The 27,218-nt window shown below is 42.8% G+C and overlaps 2 protein-coding genes across 3 annotated transcripts in view; one reads left to right on the top strand and one right to left on the bottom strand.

Moving 5' to 3' along the window:
• ITGB8 (integrin subunit beta 8) overlaps positions 1-1,368 on the bottom strand; it is a 90,594-nt gene extending 89,226 nt beyond the window's left edge. Inside the window, exon 1 of one of the 2 annotated variants that reach the window (XM_008261486.5) lies at positions 293-1,368. In XM_008261486.5, coding sequence (XP_008259708.4) covers positions 293-419 — 127 coding nt within the window. In that variant the 5' untranslated portion in view covers positions 420-1,368. 2 annotated transcript variants of the gene reach the window in all.
• On the top strand, positions 660-10,355 carry LOC149121729 (uncharacterized). Its single transcript, XM_089315616.1, has 3 exons — positions 660-752; positions 1,037-1,758; positions 1,970-10,355. The coding sequence occupies exons 1-3, from the start codon at positions 660-662 to the stop codon at positions 1,980-1,982; spliced, it is 828 nt and encodes a 275-aa protein (XP_089171742.1). The 3' UTR covers positions 1,983-10,355.
• The last annotated feature ends 16,863 nt before the right edge of the window (positions 10,356-27,218 follow it).

Raw genomic sequence — 27,218 nt, 5'->3', positions numbered from 1 at the left:
CGGCACCGAGACCCTCCACTGGCTGCTGCAAGCGCACCCCAAAACTTGCGTTCCGTCGCTGCGGGCCCCAGCACCTGAAGGCAACGCGCCGCAGCTCCCAGCGCAGTTCGCGATCGCCGTCACTGCGGGGCGCGAAAACGCGACACCCGGCCTCTGGGGACGCGGCAGCACTCCCCGGCCCCTCGCACCGCCTCCGGCTCCGACGTCTGCCCTTTACCTGCCCGGTCCAGCTGCGGCCGAGGCAGCTCCCGGAGCGCGCCCAGAAGCGAAGGAGAAAAAGCAAACAACTTACCGCTTCGACCCAGTCCGAGAACAAGTGAGAGCACCCAGGCCGCCCGGAGGAACGCCGCAGGACCTGGCCGGCAGCTGCGCAGGCGGACGAATGCGGCGGGAGGGAGACCCAGGGCCGAGCCGCACATACTGCACAGCGGCCCGCCCCGCGCCCGCCGCCTGGCCGCTCTGGGGACGCGCGCTCGCGCCTCCCGGGCGCACCTCGGGGCCCGGGCCGAGCCCGGCTAGGACGTCTCCAGCAGGCCTGGCAGGCGCTCCCCGGCAGGCGGTGCAGGTACGCGGGCCCCGGCGCCGCTCGGCATCCCAGGGCCCCCGCGGCCCTCCCAGCTCGGCGCGGCCTCGGCCAGCAGCGCCTCCCGCGACGGCCGATGGCCCCGCGTCGCCGACGCGAGCCGGGGCTCCGCAAGCCCGCTCCCGGGACAAAGAAAAGAGCTTTTGTTTCTCGCCAGCCGATGGGGCTTGTGCTGCATAAATCAGCTTAGCGGAGAGCCAAACACAATCAAACCCAAACAAAGCCCGAAGCTGGGGAGGGGGAAACCACCCTAAAGTACATTCGCTGGGTGATGCTGCCTTAGTGGGAGGGGACGCCTGCGAGGCCGGAGGGCGCAGCCATCGGCGCGAGCTCCTTCCACAGGTGGGCAGGAGAGGCCACGTCCCCCGGCTTGCAGCCCCGCGGCCCGGCGGGCCAGGGAGGAAGCTCTGGGCGCCAGCAGCCGGGGAGGCGGCTCCGGGAGCGCCCTAGCAGCGCCTGCCGACGCCCGCAGGCTCCGCGCGAGCCATCGCCGCGCCCTGCCTGGCCGCGAGTGGAGCGCACGGCCGCGAGCGCAGGCGGGGAGGTTCTGCCGGGGGGTGCGGGAGCCCAGCCTCGCGGGGCGGGGGCTGCGTGCCCTGGTCCTTGGCTCCAGTGCGCGGCCCGGGCGTCCGCCGCCCAGAGCCCGGGCAGCTGGCGCGCTCGGGGGGCGTGCAGCCGGCCAGGACGCCAGGGAGGCGAGGCCGGCGGCGGGCCGGGGGGTGGGGGGTTGGCGTGGTCCTGCCCCGTTCCCCTCCCCGCCCCGGGGGGCTCCCAACCTGCCCGGAGCGCTGGGCGCGCTCCCAGGACCGAGTTGCTAGGAGACCGCCCCACGCCACCGAGCCTCGCCCCCGGCAGCCCCGGCGGCGGCGGCAGCAGCGGGCTGCAGGGAGCGCTCGGAGCAGCGTGGGCGGGACATTGGTGAGGCATGAAGTCACCGCGGCCCACACTCGCTCTTTGTTTTGCTCACTCCGGCTCCTCTTCTCCCCCTTGGCTCTGAGACTTGGCCATTCCCCTCGTTCTCAGAGCTCCCGAAGTGCAGCCGCGCAGCGGGGACTCGCACGCCTCCCTCCTCCCCCTGACCTCGGCGGGGAGCGGCGCTCGGCGCTCGTCACGGGGCCGCAACGCCAAACCGCGCGCGCTCTCCGCGCCCCCTGCGCGCGCGCCTTTGTTCCGAGGTACTCACGGCCCCCGCAGCTGCTGCGTGAGGAGTGGAGTCGGGGGCCTCTCCCCGCCCCCGGGCCCCCGCGCTTGGGTCGGGGGCGCCCCCTGGGTCACGCAAAGCTGTCCGGGGCTGCCCAGTCCCGGGAGAGCCGGAGACTTATCGCCAGAGGTGCACAGCCTCAGCCCCAGCCCCCTTGTTTTTTGTTTTTTGTTTTTTCTTCCCAGGGTCTGGTGGTGATTCTGGACTTCTGCTGGTGACTGTGAGTCCTTTGACCTTAGGCGTCACCTTCCCAGTAACCGGAACACATTAGTTAGGGACCGCAGCAGAGGAGGCGAGAGGGCGTCCTTGCCAATCGAGGCGCCCCGGGAGCTGGGGCTTGTCCGTCCGCCGTCGGGGAAGAGGCGCGCGCTCTTGGGTCCTGTCTCCTGCACCGGAGGAAACCCGGTGCTGGCCTTGGAAACCAGGCAGGGTTTCCAGCTTGAGACTCTGGGGATGGTTCCCTGTTCCTACCAGAGAGGGAGTAAGTTTCCCCTGCCTCGAAGTTTGTCCACCAGCAGCTTGGCGGACCTCTTGGACCGGTCCAGCCAGGTCAAGGTGAAATATGCGGGAGTTTCCCCCTGGCCGAATGGTTTCCGCCTTCTTATTTGGAGTTAGAAAGAAAGAAAAACAAGTCGAAGTCGCGCGCCCTCTCTCCTTTTTTCTTTCTGTTTTCTAATTATTAACTGAGCGAATGGAAAGCACCTGGTTAACTAAGTGCAAGGCAGGAAACCCCCTCCCCCTTTCTCAGGTGTGGACTGCCCGTCGGGGCGCGTGGAAATCGGTGCACAGCCCTGGAAGCCGGTTGGGAAATGAACTGTGTCCTGGATCCCCAGAACAGGTGCTTCTGAGAAGCCGACTGCGGGATCCAAACCTGAGCCAGGGATCCTCAAATGCAGCCCCACTAGAGCGGTGTACCCTAAATACATGGGGATAAATCCAGAGCGGCTTCCCTTTGCCTTGTTTAGTCCCAGGTTTGAACAGCTGTGACTTTGGAGCGGAGAGGGGACCTTACAGGAAAGGCCTGAAAGTAACCTGGATGTAGATGAGGACTCAATCTCAAAAGAAAAATTGTTTTTGAGGCTGCCTTTGTGGAAAAACAGGTAAAGCCACAAGGGCATCCCATATGGGCTCAGGTTTCTGTGTGGCCTGGCTGCTCTGTTTCCTATCCAGCTTCCTGCTAGTGGCCTGCAGAAAGCAGTGGAAGGAAGATGGTCCCAGTGTTTGGGGCCTGCCACCCATTATGGGAGACCTGGATGAAGCTCCTGGCTTCAGGGTCGTTTGGGGTGTGAACCAGGAAATGGAAGATTCTCTCTCTTTCTCCCTCTCTCCCTCTCCTCCCATCTCTCTCTCCCATTCTCCCCCTCTCCTTCTCTCTGTAACTCTGAGTTTCAAATAAACAAATCTTAAATTTTTTCATATATTTGAAAAGGGGAGAGAGAGAGGGAGAAAGAACACCCATCCACTGGTTCACTCCTCAAATGCCAGAGCCAGGAACACAGTCCAGGTCTCCCATGTCCGGGGCAGGAACCTGATTACTTAAGGCATCACTTCTGCTTCCCAGGGTCCACATGAACAGGAACCTGGAGTCAAGATCCCTACCCTGGAATCCAACCCAGGTACCTTGTTGTCAGATGAGGGCATCTTAACTACTAGGCTGAACATCTGCCCAGGACTTGAACATTTGAACACAAAAGTAATGCTTTCAAGATGTAATTAGCGACTCTTCAGGGTATTTTCCAGAGAAATCTCAGACATAAGGAATGTAGCCACCTTTGAGAGTGTACTAAGACAAAAGTTGAACTCCTGTAAGGCTGAGTGTCTATGAAGTCTACACCGCCTGCTGACTATCACAGCAGAGTTTCAGGATGCATCTTAAATTAGTCAGTGAATTAATATGAGAGGAGGGGCGAGAGAAAGAGAAAGAATGTGCCCCATCAGCTGGTTCCCTCCCCAGATGCCTGCAATGACAAGAAGAGAGGAAGAAGCTGGGGGCTCAGGCTAGGTCTGCCACGTGGGTGGTTGGTAGGAATCTAATTAATTCCATGAGCCATTAACACCTCCCCCCTGGATATGCATTAGCGGGAAGCTAGAGTTAGGAGCTGGAGCTTGGAATCCTTCTGATAGAGGACACAGGATGCCTTAACATGGGTTAACCTGTGACTTACTTAAGTGTTAGACTAATGCCTACCCCTCCAAGCATATTTTTAAATCTAATTTTTTTTTTTGACAGGCAGAGTGGACAGTGAGAGAGAGACAGAGAGAAAGGTCTTCCTTTGCCGTTGGTTCTAATTTTAAAAAAGAATGCTTACGTGTTGATTTGAAAGGAAGAGTGACAGGGAGAGGGAGAAGGAGAGGAAGTGACGAAGGGAAAGAGAGCAGGCAATAATTACTCCCCAAATGCATGCAGTAGTGAGTTGACCAGGCCAAAGCCAAAATGGAAAATCTCCATCTGGGTCTCTGACTTGGTGCCATCATCTGCTGTCTTCTCAGGCGTGTTAGTAGGAAGCTGGATCAGAAGCGGGTGAACCAAGACTCAAACCGGCACTGAGATGTGGGATGACAGTGTTGCTTACCCTGGTACTCCAAAATGCCAGCCCCTAAGTCCAATTCTCGATGCAGGTTTGTGAATGGCAATTACAGTATTAAATACAAATAAAAAATGGGTGAAACTTTGTAAAATTGATACCATATATACTAGTTTCTATTACATTTCTTTAATTATAGCCATAGTCCATATATTAAGCCAAATTAGATGTGTAGCAAGAGGAATAAAAGGAAAGCTCATAAATCTGTCGAAGGAGATTTTGAAGTCTTTTATAAAGAAAGACTATTTTCAACAAATATTTTTTGGGGCCGGTGCTGTGGTGTAGTAGGCTAAGCATCTGCCTGCAATCCTGGCTGCTCCTCTTCTGACCCAGCTCTCTGCTGTGGCCTGGGAAAGTGGTGGAGGATGGCCTAAGTCCTTGGGCCGCTGCCCCCATTGGGAAACCTGGAGGAGGCTTCTGGCTCCTGGTTTCAGTTTGGCTCAGCTCCAGCCTTTGCAGCCATTTGGGGAGTGAACCAGCGGATGGAAGACCTTTCTCTCTGACTCTCCCTCTGTCTGTAACCCTACCTCTATTTGAAAGGTAGAGAGACAGAAAGGCAGAGAAACAGAGAAGTCTCCCATGGTTCCCTTTTTGGGAAATGCCCACAACAGCCAGGACTGGGCCAGGGCAAAGCCAGAAACCAAAAACTCAATCTAAGTCTCCAATGGGAGTGGAAAGGACCATATTTCTTAGACCACCACACACTGCCTTACAGGATGCACATTAGCAGGAAGCTAGAATTGGAAACAGAGCTTGGACTCAAACCCAGGCACTCTGATATTGGAAGTGGGCATCCCAAACGGTGTCTTCGATGCTACTGTGAACACCTGCCACAAAAAAAAAAAAAAAAAAAAAAAAAAAGACTCATTTGAGCCCCACACAAATACATGTCTGAATGCCAGTAAAGAGGTGTTGATGAATAACATAGCATGTTTTGTCACCACTTCTCAGTGTGAAGAAGTTCAAATTCTGACTACCGAAAAAATTAGCCAGAAGATCCTAGATGTAAGACTGTGGTCCCTGCCATATTATTTAGAAACAAAATATCTGAATTGCAGGCGATGGGGAGAAGAGTGAATTCTCCTGAAATCCTGTGAATCATCTGTAGGGTTTTCTTACAGTAAACACAACGAGTGACCCAGGAACCAAGCGCTTGTTTCCAATAAATGTCATTGGTCATCTTAACTCACCCTTTTTTTCTGTAAGAAAATGTGCAGGATATTGTGAGGAAATGCACCATCGTCTCCTTCTTCCCAGTACCTGAGCAACTGTAACAGAGAAGTGAGTGTTCCTGAAGACGATGACTTAATTGATTCCAGTTTTTCTATCCTGTTTCTGACAGCTAATTTTTCATGGTTTGTGGTAATGAGAGCAAATGAAATTCACAGATAGTCTAAAAATAACATTGTAGCTATTCATTCCAGTCTTCCTACCATCAGATTCTTTGAGTTGTGAATAAGTCATAAAATCAGATGACTTAAATTCCTTCCCTACTCCTTTGACCTTGATTTCTCACCAAATCCCTTTATGGCAAGAATCTAAGACATCGGTGAGTAGCAGGAGTCAGAGAAGCATCTAGGAAGCTGGTGCTTCCATTGGCTATTTTAACTAGATTTTGCCTAGATTATAGACCTCGAAGTCGCAGCCAAACCCACATTCACTTTTTAATATTATATCTCCCTGAAGCTGAGCTGGGAGCTATCCAGGAGGTTTTCAGTGAAAAGTTCACAAGTTGTCTGTGAACTTCTGTCATCTCGAGCTCTCAGGAGACAATGAGCATTCCAACAAGTGGGATATATTTCTGTGAGTGTGGCTTTTAGCTTCTACCTGAGCCACTGAAAGATACTGGTCACGGCATAATCACCTGCAGCCTGATCTTGTGCTGTAACTCTTGGTCCCTATTCCAGGACCTTCAGAGCTTGTATGTTGCCCTGGAACCTGCACTGTTAACAAACCCCTCAAGTGGTTCTTCTATGCACTGATGTTTAAGAACCTCCTACTGTAATGGGCTAAGGCAGAGTGTCCTCCTGGCTCTCCTACGTGTTTACTGACAAAATCCAGGCTCAGGTGCAAGTTCAAAGAAAGATGAATTGCTGAGGACAGCATCTTTTGCCAAGGAAGTCTTTGGATGATTAAGTCTATGAGATGTTAATGTTTTCTTAAACAAGACTTCCATGATTAAGCTTGGGAAATTCTTGGTTAAAGTTTTAAAGTCTTCTCTGGAGAAATTTCCAGAAATTCAAGTAGACCAAAATGCAATGAAATTCTCCAAATTAGGTAAACCCTTCATTCACAGAACATTTCACAGACTCATTTTCCGTGAGCTATTCCCATTTTATGAATGTGGACACTGAGACCCAGACTGCAAAGAAAATGACTTTCTGCCTTCAAGGGAATTACCGAGCAGGTGTGAATCAGAGAGCTGATTCTTCCCCCACTGTACTGTATCTGAGACTGCCACACTCCTATCAGAATGGTCAGAAATACAAAATATTGACAACATCAAATGCTGGGGAGGATGTAAGGTGACAGGAACTGTTCTTCACTGCTGGGGAGAATGCAGAAAGTTTCAGCTCTGTGGGGAGACAATTTGATAATTTTTTAAAAAAATTATTGTAAAGGCAAAGAGAGATTGATCTTCCATCTGCTAATTCACTCTCCAAATGGATGCAAGGGCTGGGGCTGGAGCAGAAGCTGGGAGCCTGGAGCTCCATCCATTTGGGGCTCCTATGTGTGTGGCAGGGGCCCAGGCACGTGGGCTATCTTCAATGCTTTCCCAAGCACATTAGCAGGGAGCTGGATCAGAAGCCTGGCAGCCAGGACTCACTGGTGTTCAGTTATGAGATGCCAGTGTCTTAGGCAATGGCTTAACTCATAGCACCACAATATCAGCCCCCGTTTGGCATTTTTTTTTTACCAAACTAGATAATCTGGAAGTCATAATCCTTGATATTTGCACAAAGGAATTCAAGACTATGTCGACACATAAACTTGCACATTTTTACAATAGTTTTAATTATAATTGCTTGGACCGGGAAGCAACCAAGACATCCTTCAATAGGTGAATGGATAAAAAAGCTTTGGCATATCCAGAAAATGAAATATTATTTAGTGCATTTAAAAAAAAGAGTTATCAGGCCATGAAATGACATGCAGGAAGCTAAGTGCTTGTTACTGAATGAAAGAGGCCAACTTGAAAAGGCTACATACTATATGATTCCAAACATATGACATTTTGGAAAAGGCAAAACTTTGGAAGCAGTAAAAGGTACGGCTGATAGGGGCTGGGGGAGAGGAGGAGGATCAATAGGCATAACACTGGGGATTCTCAGGGCAGGGAGAGTATATTCTGAGAGATTCTACAGGGGTGGGTACGTGGCACTATGCACATCTCACAACCAATAGAAAACACAACACCGAGAGTGAACCATAACTCAGCTATAGACTTCGGGTGATATTGGTGTGAAAACGTGGATTCGTCAGTTGTAACAAATGTGCCAGTGCATTGTGGGATGTTGACAGCAGGGGAAGAAGGCTGTGCGTAAGTGGGTCAGGATATAGCCAAGCTCTTCAGGTCTTTTTAACTTTCGTCTCAATTTTGCTGTGAACCTAAAACTGCTCTACAAGATACAATGCATAACCCTCCCCGCACCCAGAGTAAACATTATGAACGATACATGTCAGATCTCACCACATGCTATCCCAAGGCTCTTTGCAATGGTAATCCGGATTATTTTACTTTCATCCTTTAAACAAAATGGAAAATACACAAATACTTACTCCAACACTTGTATATTCTCATAAAGAATAACATCAAATGTCTGATTTTGCTGAATATCTAACTTTCCCTTCTTGATAACAATATAATTCTTTTCTCTCCTTAATAGATATAGTGAGTATCTTTACATAGAAGCCTACAATCCTAGCATTCTTTATCACAATTTAGTTTTACATGTCCTTAATCAAACAAAGTTGTTCCAGCATCTTTCAGCTGCAAGTCGTCATGTGGTGTACAAGTGGATGAAAGCTTTCCTTATTTGCACATGCTGGGGACACACGTGTTTAGTACTGCTTTCCATATAAAATTTAGCATGCTAAACTTACACGTAGTTAGCAAGGTAAATTAACATGTAATAAGTATTGTTACTGCTTTATCGCTCAGTATTCTAAATGTACAGGAGTGCTACAGGCCCACAGCTGGTTCCCCCAAATAGAGTATTAGCTGACATCGTAAAGACAACATGTCCCCACTGACATGGTTCAGCTGGTGAGCCGCATGGTATGTGTACATCGTTACACAGTGAAACTTACTGAGCCTGTTACTAGAATTCTCCCTCTCCACATTTTCTCATGATCGCATAGCCTCTGGAGAGTGAAGTCACTGCAGCATTTAAATTATTCTAATCAAATTCACATGGAATTTCTATACTTGGACTATGGCCATTCTCAGCCCCCTTCTCCAATTTCAAAATTACTTCATGTTTCACCTTGGAGAATGTGACCTTTTAACATAGCGAGGAAATTCTTTGTATATTGGGCACAAGATATTCAGCTGAGTCACTCATTTAATAAACATCTAAATATTTATTGAACATTTACTGTATGTAAAATGATAGGCCTTATGGAAAATACAAACATTCATAAAGCCCAGTTGCTTGTCTCAAAGATGTTATAATGTGGCTTGGAAATAATAGACAACAATGGAGATGACTCAGTTGATAAATTGCTAAGTAGACCAGCTTAGGAACAGACTCTCGTATCTGTAGTAATAGTGTTAAAATAAAACATGATTTGGAAGTCAGCAGGCAGGGGATAAGTTATTTAATAAATGATGATGGGCAATTGTTAGCTATTCAGAAAAGTGACTTACTCTGTAAACTGACTTTATACCAATATCCATTCATGAAGGTTAACATGGCTTAGTGTAATCCATGAGACCACATGAAGGGTCTTCAAAGAATTCATGGAAAAATGGAAATTATGAAAAATGATTGGTGACTTTCAATTTGTTTTTGTTCCAAAACAAATGTACCTTTTAAAAGAAAAGGTGTAGTTATTTATTTTAAAGGCAGAGTAACAGAGTGGGGTGAGGGGGAGAGAGAGAGAGAGAATCTTCCATCTGCTGGTTCACTCCGCACATGTGTGCAACAGCCAGGTTGAGCCAGGCTGGGCCAGGCCACAGCCAGGAATGAAGAAGTCTATTCAGGTCTCCCACACAGGTGTCAGGAACTGAAATACTTGGGATGTCCTCCACTGCCTCCCAGGTGCTTTAGCAGGAAGCTGAGTTGGAAGTGTAGAGTAGCCAGGACTTACTTGGACCAGACACTCTGATAAGGGAGGTAGACATCCTAAGCACTGTTTTAATCTGACTGCCCACTCAGAATGCTCTCCCTGTAGTATCCTCATATACACATATTTTTTTTCTGGCATTGGTAATAAAAGTTCTTTCTATTTGTAAAAATAACTTGTTCCATTTCAAAAGGATTTAAAAACGAATTTGAAGATTTTTTGAAAGTATGTACTTGTTTATAAATGTTGCAGAAAGGCATGAAAATGCATGCCATAGGGTGTTTCATGTGAAGGGATAAGAAAACCTTAGTCTACAATAGGTGAATGCATAAGGAGGGTAGGGATATAAATACTTAAAGACGTATGGACAAGTTCAGTTTCTCTAGGCACCAAAAATATTAATTTAAGAAATGAGAAGCTGTTTTATCCATCTAACGCTCAAAACCTTTCACAATGACAGTCCTTCACACTAGAAATAGAGGGAAAAAGAGGAACTGATCTGTGGTGAGCTGTCCATTGGCTCCAACTTTCTTGCAATGCATTGGGGACATGTAATGAGCTCTTAAAAATATATTTGAAACATTGATCTATTTGAAACTGGGGAATTAATTCTCCAAGACTTAGTAGGTAAATAAATTATTTTATGAAGATATGTATTTCAGCATGATATACAATTGCAATAAAAATGGAAACAATGTTTTTATTTGAATCCTTTTCAAGCTACAGAGATGATTAAGTTCTTATGTGTACCCTAGGCAATCGTTTACTTTTACAAATATTTGCTGGTTTACTCTTGTCTTTCATTAGCCTATGATTTATATTAATCCACCTTCTAGAAGCTTCTTCAATCTTTCCTGTTCTCTTTCTTATCTTTATGACTCAGGAAAATGTTTGAGTTCAGCCTTCATCATCCTTTCCTGGGACCCCCCCCCCCCAAGCCATCCCTCTCCCGGTACTGGGAGAATTTTTCTTCTGAAACACAAATCTAAACTTTTTGTCCTCTTTTTTTAAATTAATTAATTAATTTGAAAGTCATAATTAAAGAGAGAGAGGGAGAGGGAGAGGGGAGGTAAAGGGAGAGGGAGAGGAAGGGAGGGAGGGAGGGGAGGGAGAGAGAGAGAGAGGAAGGGATGGAGGCAGGGGAGGGAAAGAGAGAGAGAGAGAGAGAGAGATCTTCCATCTACTGGTTCACTCTTCAAATGACAGCAACAACTAGGGCTGGGCCAGGCTGAAGCCAGGAGCCAGGAGCTTCCTCTGAGTCTCCCATGTGGGTGCACTTAGGATCTTCCACTGCCTTCCCAGGCACATTAGCAGGGAGCTGGATCAGAAAAGGAGCAGCTGAAAAGGAGCAGCTGGGACTCGAACCAGCACCCATATGAGATGCTGGTGGCTTTACCCACTATGCCATAGTGCCAGCCTCACTTCTTGTCCTCTCCGTTCCCTTTGTTGATTCATTTTATGCCATTCCCCAGCCTCTCTCTCTCAGGCCATGAACGATATCTTTAGCATCAGCTACCCTTTTCTATATGATCCCCACAGCTCTTCCCAACTCTACCTGGCCACTGCTCTACAGAACAGAATCCTGACTTTCCATCTGCACTTTCACCTGTCTTTCCCAGTCTTCATCTTCACCCAGACCTGTTTTGCCCCTTTCTCTTCTCCCTTGTTTTTACTTGATTATCAAGAGTCATTTTCAATGCAACTCCTACAGAGTCTTTATAGATACCTAAGCCATAACGTGCAATGCCCTTCCCTTTTATGTCATTAAATTTTTTTATAAAAAGACAGTATAATTTTATTGCAGAATATGTATTGTATATGATGATTAATTTTATTTGCCGTATTTTTATGTATCTATGCCATTTGTGTTATATTCTTTTCATTTAAAAATGTTTATTTATTTGAAGGACAAAAACAAAGATATCTCTCATCTGTTGGTTCTCTCCCCAGTTGCTCACAACATTTGAGCCCGGGTCAGACCCAAAGTAGAGTTAGGGAACTTAATCTAGGTCTCCTATGCAGGTGGCAGAGACATAACAGCTTGAGCCATCATCAGCTGCTTTCCAGGGTGTGCATTAGAAGGAACCTGAAATCAAGAGCAAAGCTGGGACTGGAGCCCAGGCACTCTGACACAGGATGCAAGTATTCCAAGTGGCATCTTAACCTTGGGACAAATGCCAGCCCCATTCATTAATGTATTTCTATGTCCATATCTTCTTCAGGAGTATCCTTCTATATCACATAGTCTTATGCATGGATTTCAAAACTTTTTGAGCCAAATAAACTTCTTTCAATTTCACTTTGCTTGAACTTTTTGAAGTGCCCTTGTAGCATCCAGAAATGGGTTTGTTTACTTAAATATGCTCCTTAATTCTACCAGATTCTTAGCAGCAGAAACATATCTGGCATATTAGGCAATTTGAGGAGAATTTGCTAATAAATGGACAGGTTACAAATATAGGGAAGAGTGTCGGTGACAGTACCTTATCCCTGTGTTAGAAACAGGGCATGGGTGTATCATTATCTGTAGGCTTCCAAGGGCAAAAGAGAGGTGCATTACTGGAAGGACCATCCCAAGGGGTCACCTGAAAAACTCTTCACTTCTGCTTATGACTCACAGCCTGCCCTAGGTAATCAGCAGGAAGAGGACAGAAAGAGTCATTATTTCCCCCTTCATTCTTCTCCCTTTCCAATTTCCTGTGTAGACTTCTGCACTTTTACTAAACGCATTTAGCATTAAAGGAACTCAGATGGCTGAGAGAAAGGAGCTTGGCTGTTATTAAGATAGCCAGACTCTATCTCCATGAAGTTAGCAAAAGAAGCAGGGAAATTGTTCCTTGGTTCAAATTTCAGGCACTCAAGTATGACTATTAAATGTTTGTACTACTGCTAACTGATGTCTCCCCCCCACCCCCCCAATCCCAACAAATATGCTCCTAATTGTTTACTTAGATTTTATGCATATGACTATTTTATGCATATTGACTAAGAAACACAAATGTGAGAATAAAACATAAAGAAAGAAAATGAAGGAAGAGAGAAGAAAAACTGTTGTGTGGTTCCAAAACCCCACTGTGAAAGCTAGTAAATTAGCAGCACATGAACAAAAAGTAGACTTTTTTAAGCCTCCCTAGTATCAATCCTTTGGATAGTTTAAGAAAATTATAGTTTTTTTCTCCTAAAAAATATTCTAGTTTCAGCTTCTCCTCAGCAATCAGAATATTGGACACACATGAGCCTGCATTTCAGCCAGACTTGGACCTGAAGCTGGGTACCTTCCTGGTTTTGGCCAGGTCCTGTTCTGATTGTTGGGGATATTTTGTGAGTGAGTCAATGGATGGTAACTCTGTCTGCCTCCCTGCCTGCCTGCTTGTCTGCTGCTGTATCTCTGCTTTTCAAATAAAAAAAAAATACTCTTTTGATGATTAGAAAGGTCAAAAGTTAATGAGGTTTGAAGAACTTAATACGTCATTTAAATATTTTAGACATTCTCATAGCAAACAAATTATCTCTAGAACAAGGAAAGTAAAAATAACTTGAAGCATAACCTTCCTCTAGATTCAGAACATCAGTTGCTTGAAAAATCATTTAGAACACCTTACTCTGTCTTGGTAGAGTGGTGCTAGTGATTATTAGTTAATGAGTATATGAGGAAAACTAATATATGAAAGTAATGTTTGAGGAACTGTATGAAGATGAACAAAATTGAAAGATAAGATCATTTTGGTGCTAACTAAATTTTGACATCCATGCATGTTTTTTCCTGACGCACATTTTCCATGAACTTTCGAAGATTCCTCATATTCTGGGGAAAATAGTTTAGAAATGGTCTGAAGGTTCTTAATTGGAGCTATCTGGAAGGCAGTTGGAAATACAAGGCTAACGCTTAGAAGTATGAACTGTCGGTGCTGTGGCATAGCAGGTAATGTGGATCCAGTTCAAGTCTCAGCTGCTCCACTTCCAATCCAACTCCCTACTGATTCACCTGGGAAAGCAGCAGAAGATGGCCCAAGTGCTCGGGCCTCTGTGACCACATGGGAGATCTGGATGAAGCTACTGGCTCCTGGTTTCAGCCTGGCCCAGCCCTGGCCCTTGACACAATTTTGGGTAGATGAAAACCTCTCTCTCTCTCTCTCTCTCTCTCTCTTTCTCTCTCTTTCTCTCTCTTTCTCTCTCTCTCTCTCTCTTTCTCTCTTTGTCTGTCTCTCTGTCTCTCTCTCCTTCTTCTTCTCTGTAACTCTACCTTTCAAATAAATAAATAAATCTTTAAATACAGGAAGTATGAACTGTCATTACAGATTTGGGAATGAAGATACACTCATTCACTCATTCACTAAGTACATCTGATGTACCTGAGGCTGAGCTCAGCTTTTGCTGTTTATTCTTTGAGTTCACAAAGACAGTTATAATTTTAATATTGTTGTTCTCATCATTGTTCAGTGGAAGAAGCCAAGACACAGGGGACAAAATCATATGACTAAGATCACACTAGAAATGGCAGGGTTGGGATTTAAATTCTGGCAGTTCAAGCCAGAGCTAACCCTCTCAGCTATGACTACCACCCAGTAGGTGTGGGCACTGCACAACTAGCATTCAGAATTATTGTAGACATTCTGCTTTCTCTTTTATATTCAGTAGTAATACATTGAAATTGAAAATTTCCATTTTGGCTTTAGCTAAAAGAGTTAAAAACAGAAAAGTTATTAATTCCTGAGATATTTATTAAATTGATGTTTGACAATTACATTTTGAAATGAAAAACATAGTTTCAATGCTTTTCTTTCTACCACAAAAGTAATGGAATAATAACATGTTCAGAGAAGTTCATTGTCATGATGAAATAACACATTTTTGCTGAGGTAATTATTATAATAATAGGCTATTTCACATTTTTCCTTTCTATTCAAGCCTTCTTTTTTTTAATGAACAGGCTTTCTTCTGCTTAGCATCTGAGGCAAATGGCAGTATACTTCGCTCATGCTGTCCACTGTCCTGCCCTCACCCCTGGTTGAGTGTGGTGGAGAGGTAATTTCTTTTCTTTCTTTCTTTCTTTTTTTTTTTTTTTAACAGGCAGAGTGGACAGTGAGAGAGAGAGAGACAGAGAGAAAGGTCTTCCTTTGCCATTGGTTCACCCTCCAATGGCCGCCGCGGCTGGCGCGCTGCGGCCGGCGCACCGCACTGATCCGATGGCAGGAGCCAGGTACTTCTCCTGGTCTCCCATGGGGTGCAGGGCTCAAGCACTTGGGCCATCCTCCACTGCACTCCCTGGCCACAGCAGAGAGCTGGCCTGGAAGAGGGGCAACCGGGACAGAATCCGGCACCCCGACCGGGACTAGAACCCAGTGTACCGGCGCTGGAAGGCGGAGGATTAGCCTAGTGAGCCGCGGCGCCGGCCTGGAGAGGTAATTTCTATTTACAAGGAGAGGAACTCTGGAAAAGTTGTATCCTATCATCAATTTTTGTCATCACCTGGAACTGTGGAAATCATATTTGATTTAGCCTGACACTCCAGTAGTAAACTTTTTTTTAAAAGATTTATTTATTTATTTGAAAGGCAGAGTTACAGAGAGGCAGAGGCAGAGAGAGAGAGAGCGTGAGAGAGAGAGAGGTCTTCCATCCATTGGTTCACTCCCCAATTGGCTGCAATAGCCAACCTGAAGCCAGGAGCCAGGAGCTTCTTCCGGATCTCCCAAGTGGGTACAGGGGCCCAAGCCCATCTTCCATGCTTTCCCAGGCCATAGCAGAGAGCTGGATCGGAAGTAGAACAGCCAGGACTCAAACCAGCGCCATATGGGATGCTGGCACCGCAGGCAGTGGCTTTACCTGTTACACCACAGCCCCTCAAGTAGTAAACCTTTAAGACTACTGATCAATGTGCTTATATCCCTTTTTAGGTAATTATGGAAAGCTAGCAAATAGAGATGATTTTAGTTATTGAGGAGTACATGGCATACTGAACTCATTGTGCTAGAATTGGCTGTTCAGCATTTACTGAATGGTGTGTCTACTGGCTTAGTAAGAATTAGTTGACTCAGGGTTTTCTTCTATTTCAAATAAATGCATAAGAATGAAGGAAGAATCTGTGTCAGAATTCTGGCCAGAATATTTTAGGCTAAATGCAGAAACCAAAGGGTCTCAAGGGAGAAGCCACAGAATCGCCCAAGAGAATTTTCTACTTTTAGCATCTAGACTCCTATTACGCTCCTAAATCAGGAACCTCAGCTCCAGACACTGGAGTCATTACCTCTACACTGATGCATAGCTACAAATCAGAATCTCCTAAGGAGCTCTTCAGAAATCCTGTCATCCAGTGGGTTAAAAGTCAGCATCTCCAGAGTTGGGGACTGAGAAAAAAGTGGGTTGCCAAATTATTTTAATTTGTAGTCATGAATGAATACCACAGGCTCACTTGTTGTCATAGTTTAGCAAAAATGCTTAAATTGGTAATTTATAAACAGCAGAAATCTATTGCTCACAGTTCTAGAGGCTGAGAAGTATGAGATCAAGGTGCCAGCAGGTTCAATGTCTGGGGTAGGTCCTTTTCCTGTGGATGGCACCTTCCATCTGGTTATTCACATGGTAGAGGGACAAAGCAGATACCTCAAGCCTCTTTTAATGAAATTAATTCCATCCATGGGAGTCTTCGTGACCTACTCATCCCCTAAAGCCCCGTCTGTTATGACATATAAATTCTGGAGAGACATAAATATTCAGACTGTTGCAGTTACATAGGTTGAAACCTTCACAGATAATACTCATATTCTAATATTCCCCTTCTATATCAAACAAAAACCCTTTCTTCAATTCCTGATCGAGAACCCCAGAACTACATGATGGCCAAAAAACTTGTGGGGAAAACCGGGTATCTCAGTGCCAATTGGTATGAGATCTGGATCAGTTTGTGAACTGATTATAGAGGCTTGGTGAGTCTTTTTGCTGGGGGAGGGGCTGAACTGTGAATTATAGGATAGGGAGCAGAATATCTAGCTTTCACTTCAGTTGCACCCCATCCCCAGTTATGACCACAGTTAAATATCTCCAGGAATTCCCCAGTGTCCTGTGGTGAATAAAATCACTCCTGCTTGTGAACCACAAATCCAGGCAATCAACTAATGCAGGACCCAGTAAGCCAATCTGGGTTGGGGGTGTAACTAGCTGGACAGAATGAGAAATCCTTAAATGCAGGCTGGAACGCTTACAGCTTTATCCAGGATCCCACAGGTTATCTGAAGAAGTTGCAGAAGCATTTGAAACTTGTTCTGGTTTTCTATTGCTCTAACAACCACTGAAAATTAGCAACGTAGAACAATGACAACATTAAGTTAATTCCCAAGACTAGGGCTAGATGAGAGAGCACATTTTTACTCTTCTAGGATGGCCCAAAAGCTGGAGATTGGAGTCATCTACAAGCTCACTCACTTCCATTGTGGTTGCTGATAGCTGGCTGTCAACAGGCTTTGACTGGAGCTATGGCAGAAAATCCTACACACAGCCTTCTCCTGAGGTTGCTTGGCTTTCTCAGTACAGTGACTGGAGTCTTAGGACAAGCATCCCAACAGAACTAGGTGGACACTGCGTTGCATTTTATGAATTGATCCTAGAAATTACATAGCACAAATTTCACTATAATCAAAAGTCCACCAAGATTAAAGCAGAGGTAACATGATCCCCTCATTTAATGGAGAGATGTCAGTGTTGTCATGGGAAGAACATACAGGATGGCATGTACTGGTGAAATCATCTTTGGAAAATACAAACTTCCATGAAGTCAAAAAAGCAAATTACTTAGGATTGCTCACCTGCGGTCAATGATGGCACTATCTGAAGATGATTCTAGGGAGCACCTGTACCAATCAGCCAGGAAGTATTTGCTTCAAAGTCCAATTTCTGGACCTCTTTCTCCAGGGTTCTCAAAATAATTTTATGCTTGTTAAGAGAGTTCTTTGTTTATACCAATGCTTTGATCTTCAGCACATTCCCATTACACATTTTCTTTTTTTTTTTTTTTTTTTTTTTTTTTTTGACAGGCAGAGTGGACAGTGAGAGAGAGAGAGACAGAGAGAAAGGTCTTCCTTTGCCGTTGGTTCACCCTCCAATGGCCGCCGCTGCAGCCGGCGCACCGCGCTGATCCTGGCAGGAGCCAGGAGCCAGGTGCTTTTCCTGGTCTCCCATGGGGTGCAGGGCCCAAGCACCTGGGCCATCCTCCACTGCACTCCCTGGCCATAGCAGAGAGCTGGCCTGGAAGAGGGGCAACCGGGACAGAATCCGGCGCCCCGACCGGGACTAGAACCCGGTGTGCCGGCGCCGCTAGGCGGAGGATTAGCCTATTGAGCCACGGCGCCGGCTTACACATTTTCTTAAGATAGCTTTGAGGAATGTTGCTATTTGGAAGAGGCACTTCAAACATTACTTTTAGGTTCATAATAGGTGCATGTTACTTGTCAACAGACACTTTGAAAGTCATGCAGCTGATTAGAGTATTGTAGACATTTGATTTATTTTAGTTTACAGACAATGTCAAAAAAAAGAGATAACATTATAGACCAAGTTAAGACACTTTAATTATTATTTTCATCTACTTTTACAATTAAATTTTATGTGCTTTGTTGTTACGTTTGGAAACCACCCTTTAGATATTAAATGTAACGCCAACATTTACAGTGAACTTGTTGAACTTGTATAATAAGGACTGATCCTTTGTAGATACTTAAAATGATAATGTATGTGAATTCCATTTTTAAGGACCATTACTGGAAACATGGGAAATGAAATGCCAGTGTAGGGACATTCCCCTGAATTGAATGTTGCTGATCAGTGATTTCAGCAACTTAAAATATACTTGAGAAATCAGCATAAATGAAAGGAATCAAAATAGAAGATGAAAGTTAATACCCTTTACTTGGAGTTCAGTTACTGTTCACTTGTGTGCAAATCTGAAAGCAGGGTTCCTGTCTTAGTGCAAAGGACAAACAGCATGCAAGGATGGATCAGAAGTTTAGGCTTTTAGTCAAGTATAACATGAGCTAAGTCAATGAGGCAACAAATTACTACTTGTTGAGTTCTTTATTTAGTGTAGGGGTAAGCTTGTGATTATAAAATAAACAAGTATGTCATTGTAAAATTTTTTTTAAAAAATAAGAAAGGAAGGAGGAGGGACGGTGGGATCCTGGGTGGGAAGAAGGGTAGAGTGGGAAGAATCATTATGCTCTTAAATCTATACATGAATTACATGAAATTTGTTCATCTTATATAAATATGAAATTTAGAAATTAATTATTTCAAAGCAGAGTAATTTTCAGTTTTTCAGAATGGGAAAACCCATCTTTCTATCTCATTATTTGCAGGGATAACACTATGTTACAGAGGTATAGCAACTCTTTCTTATCATGATTAGCCTGATTTGTTGAAAAGCTATAATTAGCTGATTTTTAAAATATTCCACATAAGAGATCAGGGAAAGGGTGAACAATGTGAAGAAAAAAAATAAAATAAAGTTTGATGTTTTCGATAGACTTTCTTTATACCTTAAATTGAGTTTTAATAGATAAACTCATTTGCCAAAGATGTTAGATAATAAGTGTTTCCTCCTCCAATTACAAGCTGGTCATTCTATTAAGATTTTTTTTTTAAATAAGAACCTTATACGACATAAAATCTAATATGGATATCGAAATCTAGTATAGAAAGCTACATTGGCATTTCAAAATTATGTTGAGCTATATGCAAATGCTGAGAAGCTAGGAAGGAACAGCAGCATTTCGGGGTCAGGGGTCGTCTGATTAACCATCCAGTCCTATTAACTCCAACTTCCAAAATTCATCTTAGCTACTGCCATCACCCTTGTCCCATCACCATCATTGTCAACTTTGTCTCCTGTGTTTGTAATAGATTTCCATTTTCCCTGTTCTGTTGATGTCCCCAAACCCTTCTCCATTCAACCATCAGATGTAGTTTCTTCCTTTCTTAATCTGCTACTGTGGCTTTCAAAACCCTTTCAACTAAAACCCAAGTCCCTACCAAGACTTTCCTTGCTCTGCAGGGTTTTTTTCTCTCTTACTTCTCTAATCGAATCCTATGGCACTCCCCTTTGCTTACTCTTCTGTACTCTTCTTGGTTTTCTCTCAGCATCTTGGTCTTCCCATACACAATTCCCTCTGACTCTTTCTCTACTCTTGGCAGAGGTGACTCCTTGTTCTTCAGGTCTCAATTTACATATTACTTTCTCAGAAAGGCCTTTCTTGACTTTCCTTTCTGATACAGATTGATCTTCCCCAATCTGAATCTCTACAACAGTACAGTGTTTAGTTCCTTTAATCAGTATTATAATGTGCTTTGTTTATTTATTTTCTGTTTCCTTCATGAACTCTATGAGGATAAAGACTAGTCTGCTTTATTGGTCCTCGACAAGGGTAGGTGCCTCATACATGGTAGGGATCTAATACGTATTTTTGGAAAGAATGAGTGAAAGAATAGTGTTCTACAAATAAATCACTGGATAAATGTGTGGAATGTATAATGGCATGTGCCTGAGCAAATCATGTCTATCCATTTAACAAGAATTTGAGTGATCCATAAATGTTCTTTCCATATGGATTTTGAAATGAGAAGTTTATAGAGTTCATATCCAACATCTCACCATCAGATTATAGACAGCACCGGCTCTATTTTCTGAACATGGCTGTGTCAGCATCCAAGCAGGAAGTTGGAGATATTTGGCTTGATTCAATCAAGTGTGTCCCAGGTGGGAGCAGAGAATCAATAATTCTGATATCCCTTTTACAGTGCAGCATAATAAAGAACATATTTTTAATGTTCTCTATGGAATTTGAGGAGTTGAACATATACATTACTTTCAGCAATGGTTCAATAAGCATGGGTTTAATTGAATTTATTGTACAAAGTTGGACATGAGAAACATTTTTCTTTGTTCATGCTTCTAGATTTCCTTGGTGGCATCCAATTAAAGATAAAAGTATGACAAAATAGAAGCCAGCTTTTTATATCAGTAATGATTGCAGTTTTCATAAAGTCAGAGAACACCACTTAAATATTTTTCTGTTACCAGGATGGGCCTAGGTCAGGAGATAGTGTGCCAAAAGAACACACTAAGTGTTTCTTAAGTGACAGAAAAATTCTCAGTTTCCTTTGAAGACCTAGCTTAAATTTTTTAATATCAAGTAGATTGAAAAGTGGATATAATGATACATACTGTTAACTCAAATATTTAAAAGTGAAAAAAACATATTAAAGTAAGTCTCCTTACCCTTACTCATATAGAAACATGTGATGATATAAACAATAACTCTATTATGAAAGGAATGCACAGTAGGTCTCACGTAAAAGAAAAACAAGAAAGAAACCTTTAGGTGGCGGCCAAGAGCTATGATTATGAATCCCTTAGTCTGCTTTTATGAGAATTTATGATCTGATTTCAAAGTAGTCATGTACAATGGTCTGTTTAAACCACAATAATTCAGCACAAGGCAAATAAAACAACAAAAACAAAACTAGGCCTGAGATAAAAATGGATTTGGATGTTGATGTCAAATAATCAGTGAAATCTTAATTTTGATTCAAATTGACAATTGTTGTCTTGATTATTAACATTAGAGATTCAGATCTGGGAAGATAATTGCATTGAGTATTTGTTTTAATCTTTAAATAAATTATCTTTAAACAAAAAAGAAACTTTTTAAGAACTTGGAGAGTATAATAAAGATGTCAAAACTGTCCAGATGCTTGTTATGCAATTGGAAACTCCTCTCAAATTTGACACAAGGCTCCAGAAAACCAGGTCAATTATTTAACTCATTCTGGCAACAACTTGAAGAACTATGGCTTCTTGGAGTCCTGGTGTATTCTTTCTCTACTCTTTCAATGTTCTTTCAGATGAAAGCAAATGATGATCACTTCCACCTATGCCTCTTTTGTTCTAGAAAAGAAGGAAACCTTAAGGTGAGCATCATGATTTTGTGATGGAATGCGCTGATTTTAAACAATTTTTAATAATATAAAGAGGACAGATTTTATGCATTCTGTAGGCACAGTTCCAAGAAGACAACCACACTTTCCTCACTCCTCTGTTCCCCCATTCAATCTCTCTCACTCCCTTCCCTCTCTTCATCAGTTTTTGCAAAGATATAATTTTAATCCATGCTATATTCACATGCTTAAGTTGCCACTAATCCTAATATTTAACAAATAAAAAGTAGGAAGACCACAGTTCCACAGGAGTATAAATAAGAGCTAAAAATGACAATCATATCCTAAAATGATCATTTTCTTCCTACACATTTTTTTGGTATTTAATATTACCTGCCACATATCAGAGAAAGCATATTTGTCTTTTTGAGACTGTCTTATTTCATTAAGCACAATGATTTCTAGTTGGGTACATTTTGTTGCAAAAGACAGGATTTCATTCTTTCTTATGGCTAAGTAGTATTCCATAGTGTATGTATACCACATTTTCTTTATTTTTTTAAAGACTCATTTATTTACTTGAAAGTCAGAGTTACAGAGAAACAGAGAAGGGGAGGCAGAGAGAGAGAGAGAGAGAGAGAGAGAGAGAGAGAGAGAGAGAGAAGGTCTTTCATCCACTGGTCCACTCCCCAAATGGCTGTTAATGGCTGGAGCTGTGTCAATCCAAAGCCAGGAGCCAGAAGCTTCTGGGTCTCCCATGCAGGTGCAGGGGCCCAAGAGCTTAAAGGGCCATCTTCTACTGCTTTCCCAAGCCATATCAGAAAGCTGGATTGTAAGTGGAGCAGCTGGGGCTTCAACTGACGCCCATATGGGATGCCAACACTGAAGGCGACAGCCTTACCCACTACACCACAGTGCCAGCCCCACCACATTTTATTTACCCAGTCATCTGGATAAAGTTAATAATGGACATCTGGGTTGATTCCACATCTTATTTATTGCGAATTAAATTGCAAGAAACATGGGAGTACAAATAACTCTTTCATATGCTGATTTAATTTGCTTTGGGTAAATTCACAGGGACAGGATGGGTGAGTCATATGTTTGATCTATTTTCAGATCTCTGAGGTATCTCCATACTGTCTTCCATAATGACTGTACTTGTTTACATTCCCAACAACAGTGGATTTAGGGTACTACACACCCCACAACATATAAACAGAATTCATTGGTTTTTTTGATTTTAGGGTGATAGCCATTCTAACTGGGGTGAGGTGATACCTTATTGTGGTTTTATTTTGCATTTCAGTAACTGCTAGTGAGTCTCAGCATTTTTTCATGTGTCTGTTGGCCATTTATATTTCATCCTTTGAAAACTCTAGTTCATGTCCTTTGCCCATTTCTTAACTTGATTTTTTTGTTATTGTTGAATTTCTTGAGCTCTTTATAGATAGTGGATATTAATCCTTTATCATTTACATACTTTGCAAATATTTTCTCCCTTTCTGTCAGCTGCCTCTTTGTGAAGCTTTGGAGTACAGAAGCTTCTTAGCTTGATGTAATCTCATTTGTCTATTTTTTTCTTTATTGCCTGTGCTTATGGGGTTTTCTGCCTATGCCAATGTCTTGCAGAGCTCCCCTGATGTTTTCTCTAGTAATTTGAGGGAATCAGGTCATAGATTTAGGTTCTTGATCCATTTTAAGTTGATTTTTGTATAAGATCTAAGACAGGAGTCTTGTTTCATCCTTCTATATGTGTAGATCCAATTTTCCCAGCACCGTTTGTTGAAGAGACTGTCCTTTCTTCAGGAACTTATTTCAGATCAAGAGTTAAGGTGATGCTGGATTCATAGAATGAGTTTGGGAGGATTACCTCCTTTTCAATTGTTTTGAATAGCTTGAGAATAATTGGAATTATTTCTTCTTTAAGAGTTTGGTAGAATTTAGCAGTGAAGCCACCTGGTCCTGGGCTTTTCTTTGTTGGGAGGGTCTTTACTTATTTAACCTCTGTCTTGTTTATTGGTCTATTTAGGTTTTCTATGTCTTTATGACTCAATTTTGGTAGATTGCATGTCCAGAAATCCATCCATTTCTTCTAGATTTCCTGATTTGTTGGCATACAGCTCTTCGTAGTAATTCTTGATGATTCTTTTTATTTCTGTGGTATCTGTGGTTCCATCTCCTTTTTCATATCTGATTTTATGGATTTGGATCTTCTCCATTTTTTTTTTTTGGTTAGTTGAGCCAATGGTGTATCAATTTTGTTCATTTTTTCAAAAGCTCAGCTCTTCACTGATATTTTGTATTTTTTGGTTCAATTCTGTTTATTTCTTCTCTAATTTTAATTATTTCTTTCCTCCTACTAATTTTGGGTTGAATTTGTTGTTGGTTCTCTAAAACATAAAGATCCATTGATAGATAACTTATTTGATATCTTTCCAATTTCTTGATATAGGCACCAATTGTTATAAACATCCCTCTTAATGCTGATTTTGCTGTATCTCATATGATTTATATGTTGTGTTGTTATCTTCATTCATTTCCAGGAATTTTTTATTTCCATTTTGATTTATTCTATGATGCACTATTCATTCAGGAGTATGTTTTTCAGTCTCCATGTGTTTGCATATTTTCTAGTTTCTTAAATTATTAATTTCCATCTTCATTTCATAGTAGTCAGAAAAGATACATGGTATGATTTCAATTTTTTTTTAATTTGCTGAGACTTCCTTTAAGGCCTACTATATGACCTATCCTAGAGAAATTTCCATGCACTGATGTATTCTTCAACTGTGGGATGAAAATTTCTTTAGATATCAACTAGGTTCATTTGGTCCATACTATAGATTAGTTCTATTGTTTCTTTGTTGATTTTCTGTCTAGTTGATGTGTCCATTGATCAAAGTGGGGTGTTGAAGTCCTCCATTATTATTGTTTTGGAGTCCATGTCTCCCTTAGATTTATTAAGATTTATTTTATTTTATTTTATTTTATTTATTTTTTTTATTAAGATTTATTTTAAATAGCCATGTGCTTTGGCTTGGGTCTATGTACTTTTTTATTTTTAGTTTTTAAAAAATTTTATTTATTTATTTGAGAGATACCATTACAGACAGAAAGGGAGAAACAGAGTTAAGGGTCTTCCATCTGCTGGTTCACTTTCCAAATGGCGACTATGGCCAGAGCTAAGCTGATCTGAAGCCAGGAGCCAGGAGCCACAAAATTCTTCCAGGTCTGCCATGTGGGTGCAGGGGACCAAGCACTTGAACTATCTCTCATTGCTTTCTCAGGCCATTAGCAGAGAGCTGGATTGGAATAGGAGCAGTCAGGACATTAACCAACGCTCATATGTGATGTTGGCATTGCAGATAAGAGTCATAGCCCACTACATCACATCATATACATTTTTAAAGTCATTTCTTGCTGTTGAATTGATCCCTTCATCATTACATAGTGCCCTTCTTTGTCTCTTTTAACTATTTTTATTTTAAAAAACTACTTTGTCTGGTACTGGGCTGACTATACTTGCTTGTTTTTACTTTCTGTTAGCATGGAATATCTTTTTCCATCCTTTCACTTTCAGTCTGTGTGTATCTTTGTTGCTGAGGTGTGTTTCTTGTATACAGAAAGTAGATTGGTCTGTTTTTTAAACCACTGACCCAGTCTATCTTTTAATTGAAGAATTTAGGCCATTTACATTCAAGGTTATTGTTGATAAATGATAACTTGTTCCTACCATTTTCCAAAAATATTCCTATTTGTTTTGGATTTCCTTCATACTTTTACTAGGAGATCTTCTGCTTTCACATTCTTTCATAATGATGACTATCTGTTTCTGTGTGCAACACATTCCTAAGTCTCATTTGTAAGGCTGGACAAGTGGTGACAAATTATTTCAATTTCCATTTGTTTTGGAAATTGAAACATTTGTTATTTCACCTTCATTTATAAATGAGAGCTTTGCTGGGTATAGTATTCTTGGTTGTCAGGATTTTTCTTATAGGACTTGGACTATGTCTCTCCATTCTCTCTTAGCCTGTAAGGTGTCTTATGAGAAATCAGCTGTTAGTGTAGTTGGGAATCTCTGAAAGTAATCTGGTGTTTCTCTTGAGCACAATTTAGAATCATTTCCATATTCTTTACTTTGAAAGTTTGACTATAATATGTCATGGTGACTATCTTTTCTGATGATGCCTATTGGGAGTTCTATGTGCTTTCTGTACTTGATTGTCCCTTTCTCCAAATTAGGAGTTTTCTGCTATTATTTTGCCAAATAGATTTTCTAACACATGTTCTCTTACCATACCTCAGGAACTTCCAAGACTTGTATGTTTGGTCACTTGATATCATCCCATAAATCTTGAACACAATTTTCAGTTTTTCTCATTTTTTTTCTTTTTTTGTGTAACTGAGATGTTTCCAAGGATTTGTCTTCTAGCTCAAATATTCTTTCTTCTGCCTCACAAAGCCTATTGTTGAAACTTTCCATTGCATTTTCTATTTTGCATATTGAGTCCTTCGTTTCTAATATTTCAGTTTTCTATATCTCTAACTGACAAATTTTTTTATCTATATCATGTATAGATTTCTTTACCTCATGAATATGTTTCTCTGTGCTTCTGAGTAGTATTATGATCATTCCTTTGAGTTTGTTTTCAGGCATTTCACCAATCTCTTTGTCTTCACATTTTAATATTGAAGTGTTTTTGTTTCTTCTGGGGAGTCACATTATCCTCCTTGTTCTTGTTTCTTGTATTTCTGCATTGACTTTTAGGCATTTGAAGAAACAATTGTTGTTTTTCCCCTCTGAGGGTTTTTTCTTTGATCTATGCCTCTGTGGCTAAGTGATGTCTGTTCCTTCCATGGATGCCCAGGGCCATGTGCAGGGTGGAGCCAGGGAGCTCTGGTCAGTGCTCAAGTGTGGGCTGTGGGCTGAGGGTCCAGGTTGACCCCTAAGTTGGGCATGGTAGAGCTCGTTGACTGTCAGCAGAGGGTAGGGTGTGATCACAACTTCACCTCCTTTCTTTCAAGGTGATCAGTGCCCAGGGTTAGCTCACAGTGGCTGCAACCCCCACCCACTCTGGTGCATGACCCACACAAAGGATCTATGTGGCCTTCAGTGTGACCATGGCACCCTCTGCAATACCCCATCTCAAGCAATCAGGGAGCTCTGAGCCCTCTGAAGCCAGACACAGTGATAGACCAGGGACCCAGCTAAACCCCAAGCCCTGTCATGCAGTCACAGAATTCCCAGAGTCATAGCATGCTAAGCTCTCACAGTCACAGGGTGCAGAGGACCCACTTTGAGCTCTGAGAGCCCGTCCCATCCTTGGAGAGAGCAGATATATTCCAAGAGCTAGCTGGCTCTGGGTGCTCTGCCTTCACAGTTTGAGCCCAGGGGCCTGTGATAAGGTTGGGGGATGGGAGTACCTCACAGTCCTGAAGTGGATCCCCTGTTCCCTGCCAAGTATCCAGGCAAAGCTCAGAAGCAATGGGAGATAGAGAATTCTCTCTCTAACAAAATCATGCACAAAAGCAGCTGCAGCCTCTACTGGCATTAAGATGGTGCTTCTTCCATTTTGGTCCCCGGGGATCCCTTGTGGAGGGATGGGGAGAAAGAAATGTGCTTTTCTTTCAC

The sequence above is a fragment of the Oryctolagus cuniculus genome, chromosome 16, assembly GCF_051225735.1.
Source record: "Oryctolagus cuniculus isolate XC-2025 breed Fujian yellow rabbit chromosome 16, ASM5122573v1, whole genome shotgun sequence".
Taxonomy (NCBI): domain Eukaryota; kingdom Metazoa; phylum Chordata; class Mammalia; order Lagomorpha; family Leporidae; genus Oryctolagus; species Oryctolagus cuniculus.
This window is presented reverse-complemented; position numbering and strand designations above follow the sequence as displayed.

Excerpts from the sequence above, each read along its gene's own strand:
- LOC149121729 (XM_089315616.1), top strand. The coding sequence starts at position 660 with ATGGCCCCGCGTCGCCGACGCGAGCCGGGGCTCCGCAAGCCCGCTCCC. Across the intron at positions 753-1,036 it reads CTCGCCAGCCGATGGGGCTT|CGCCTGCCGACGCCCGCAGG; the intron begins GTGCTGCATAAA and ends GCGCCCTAGCAG.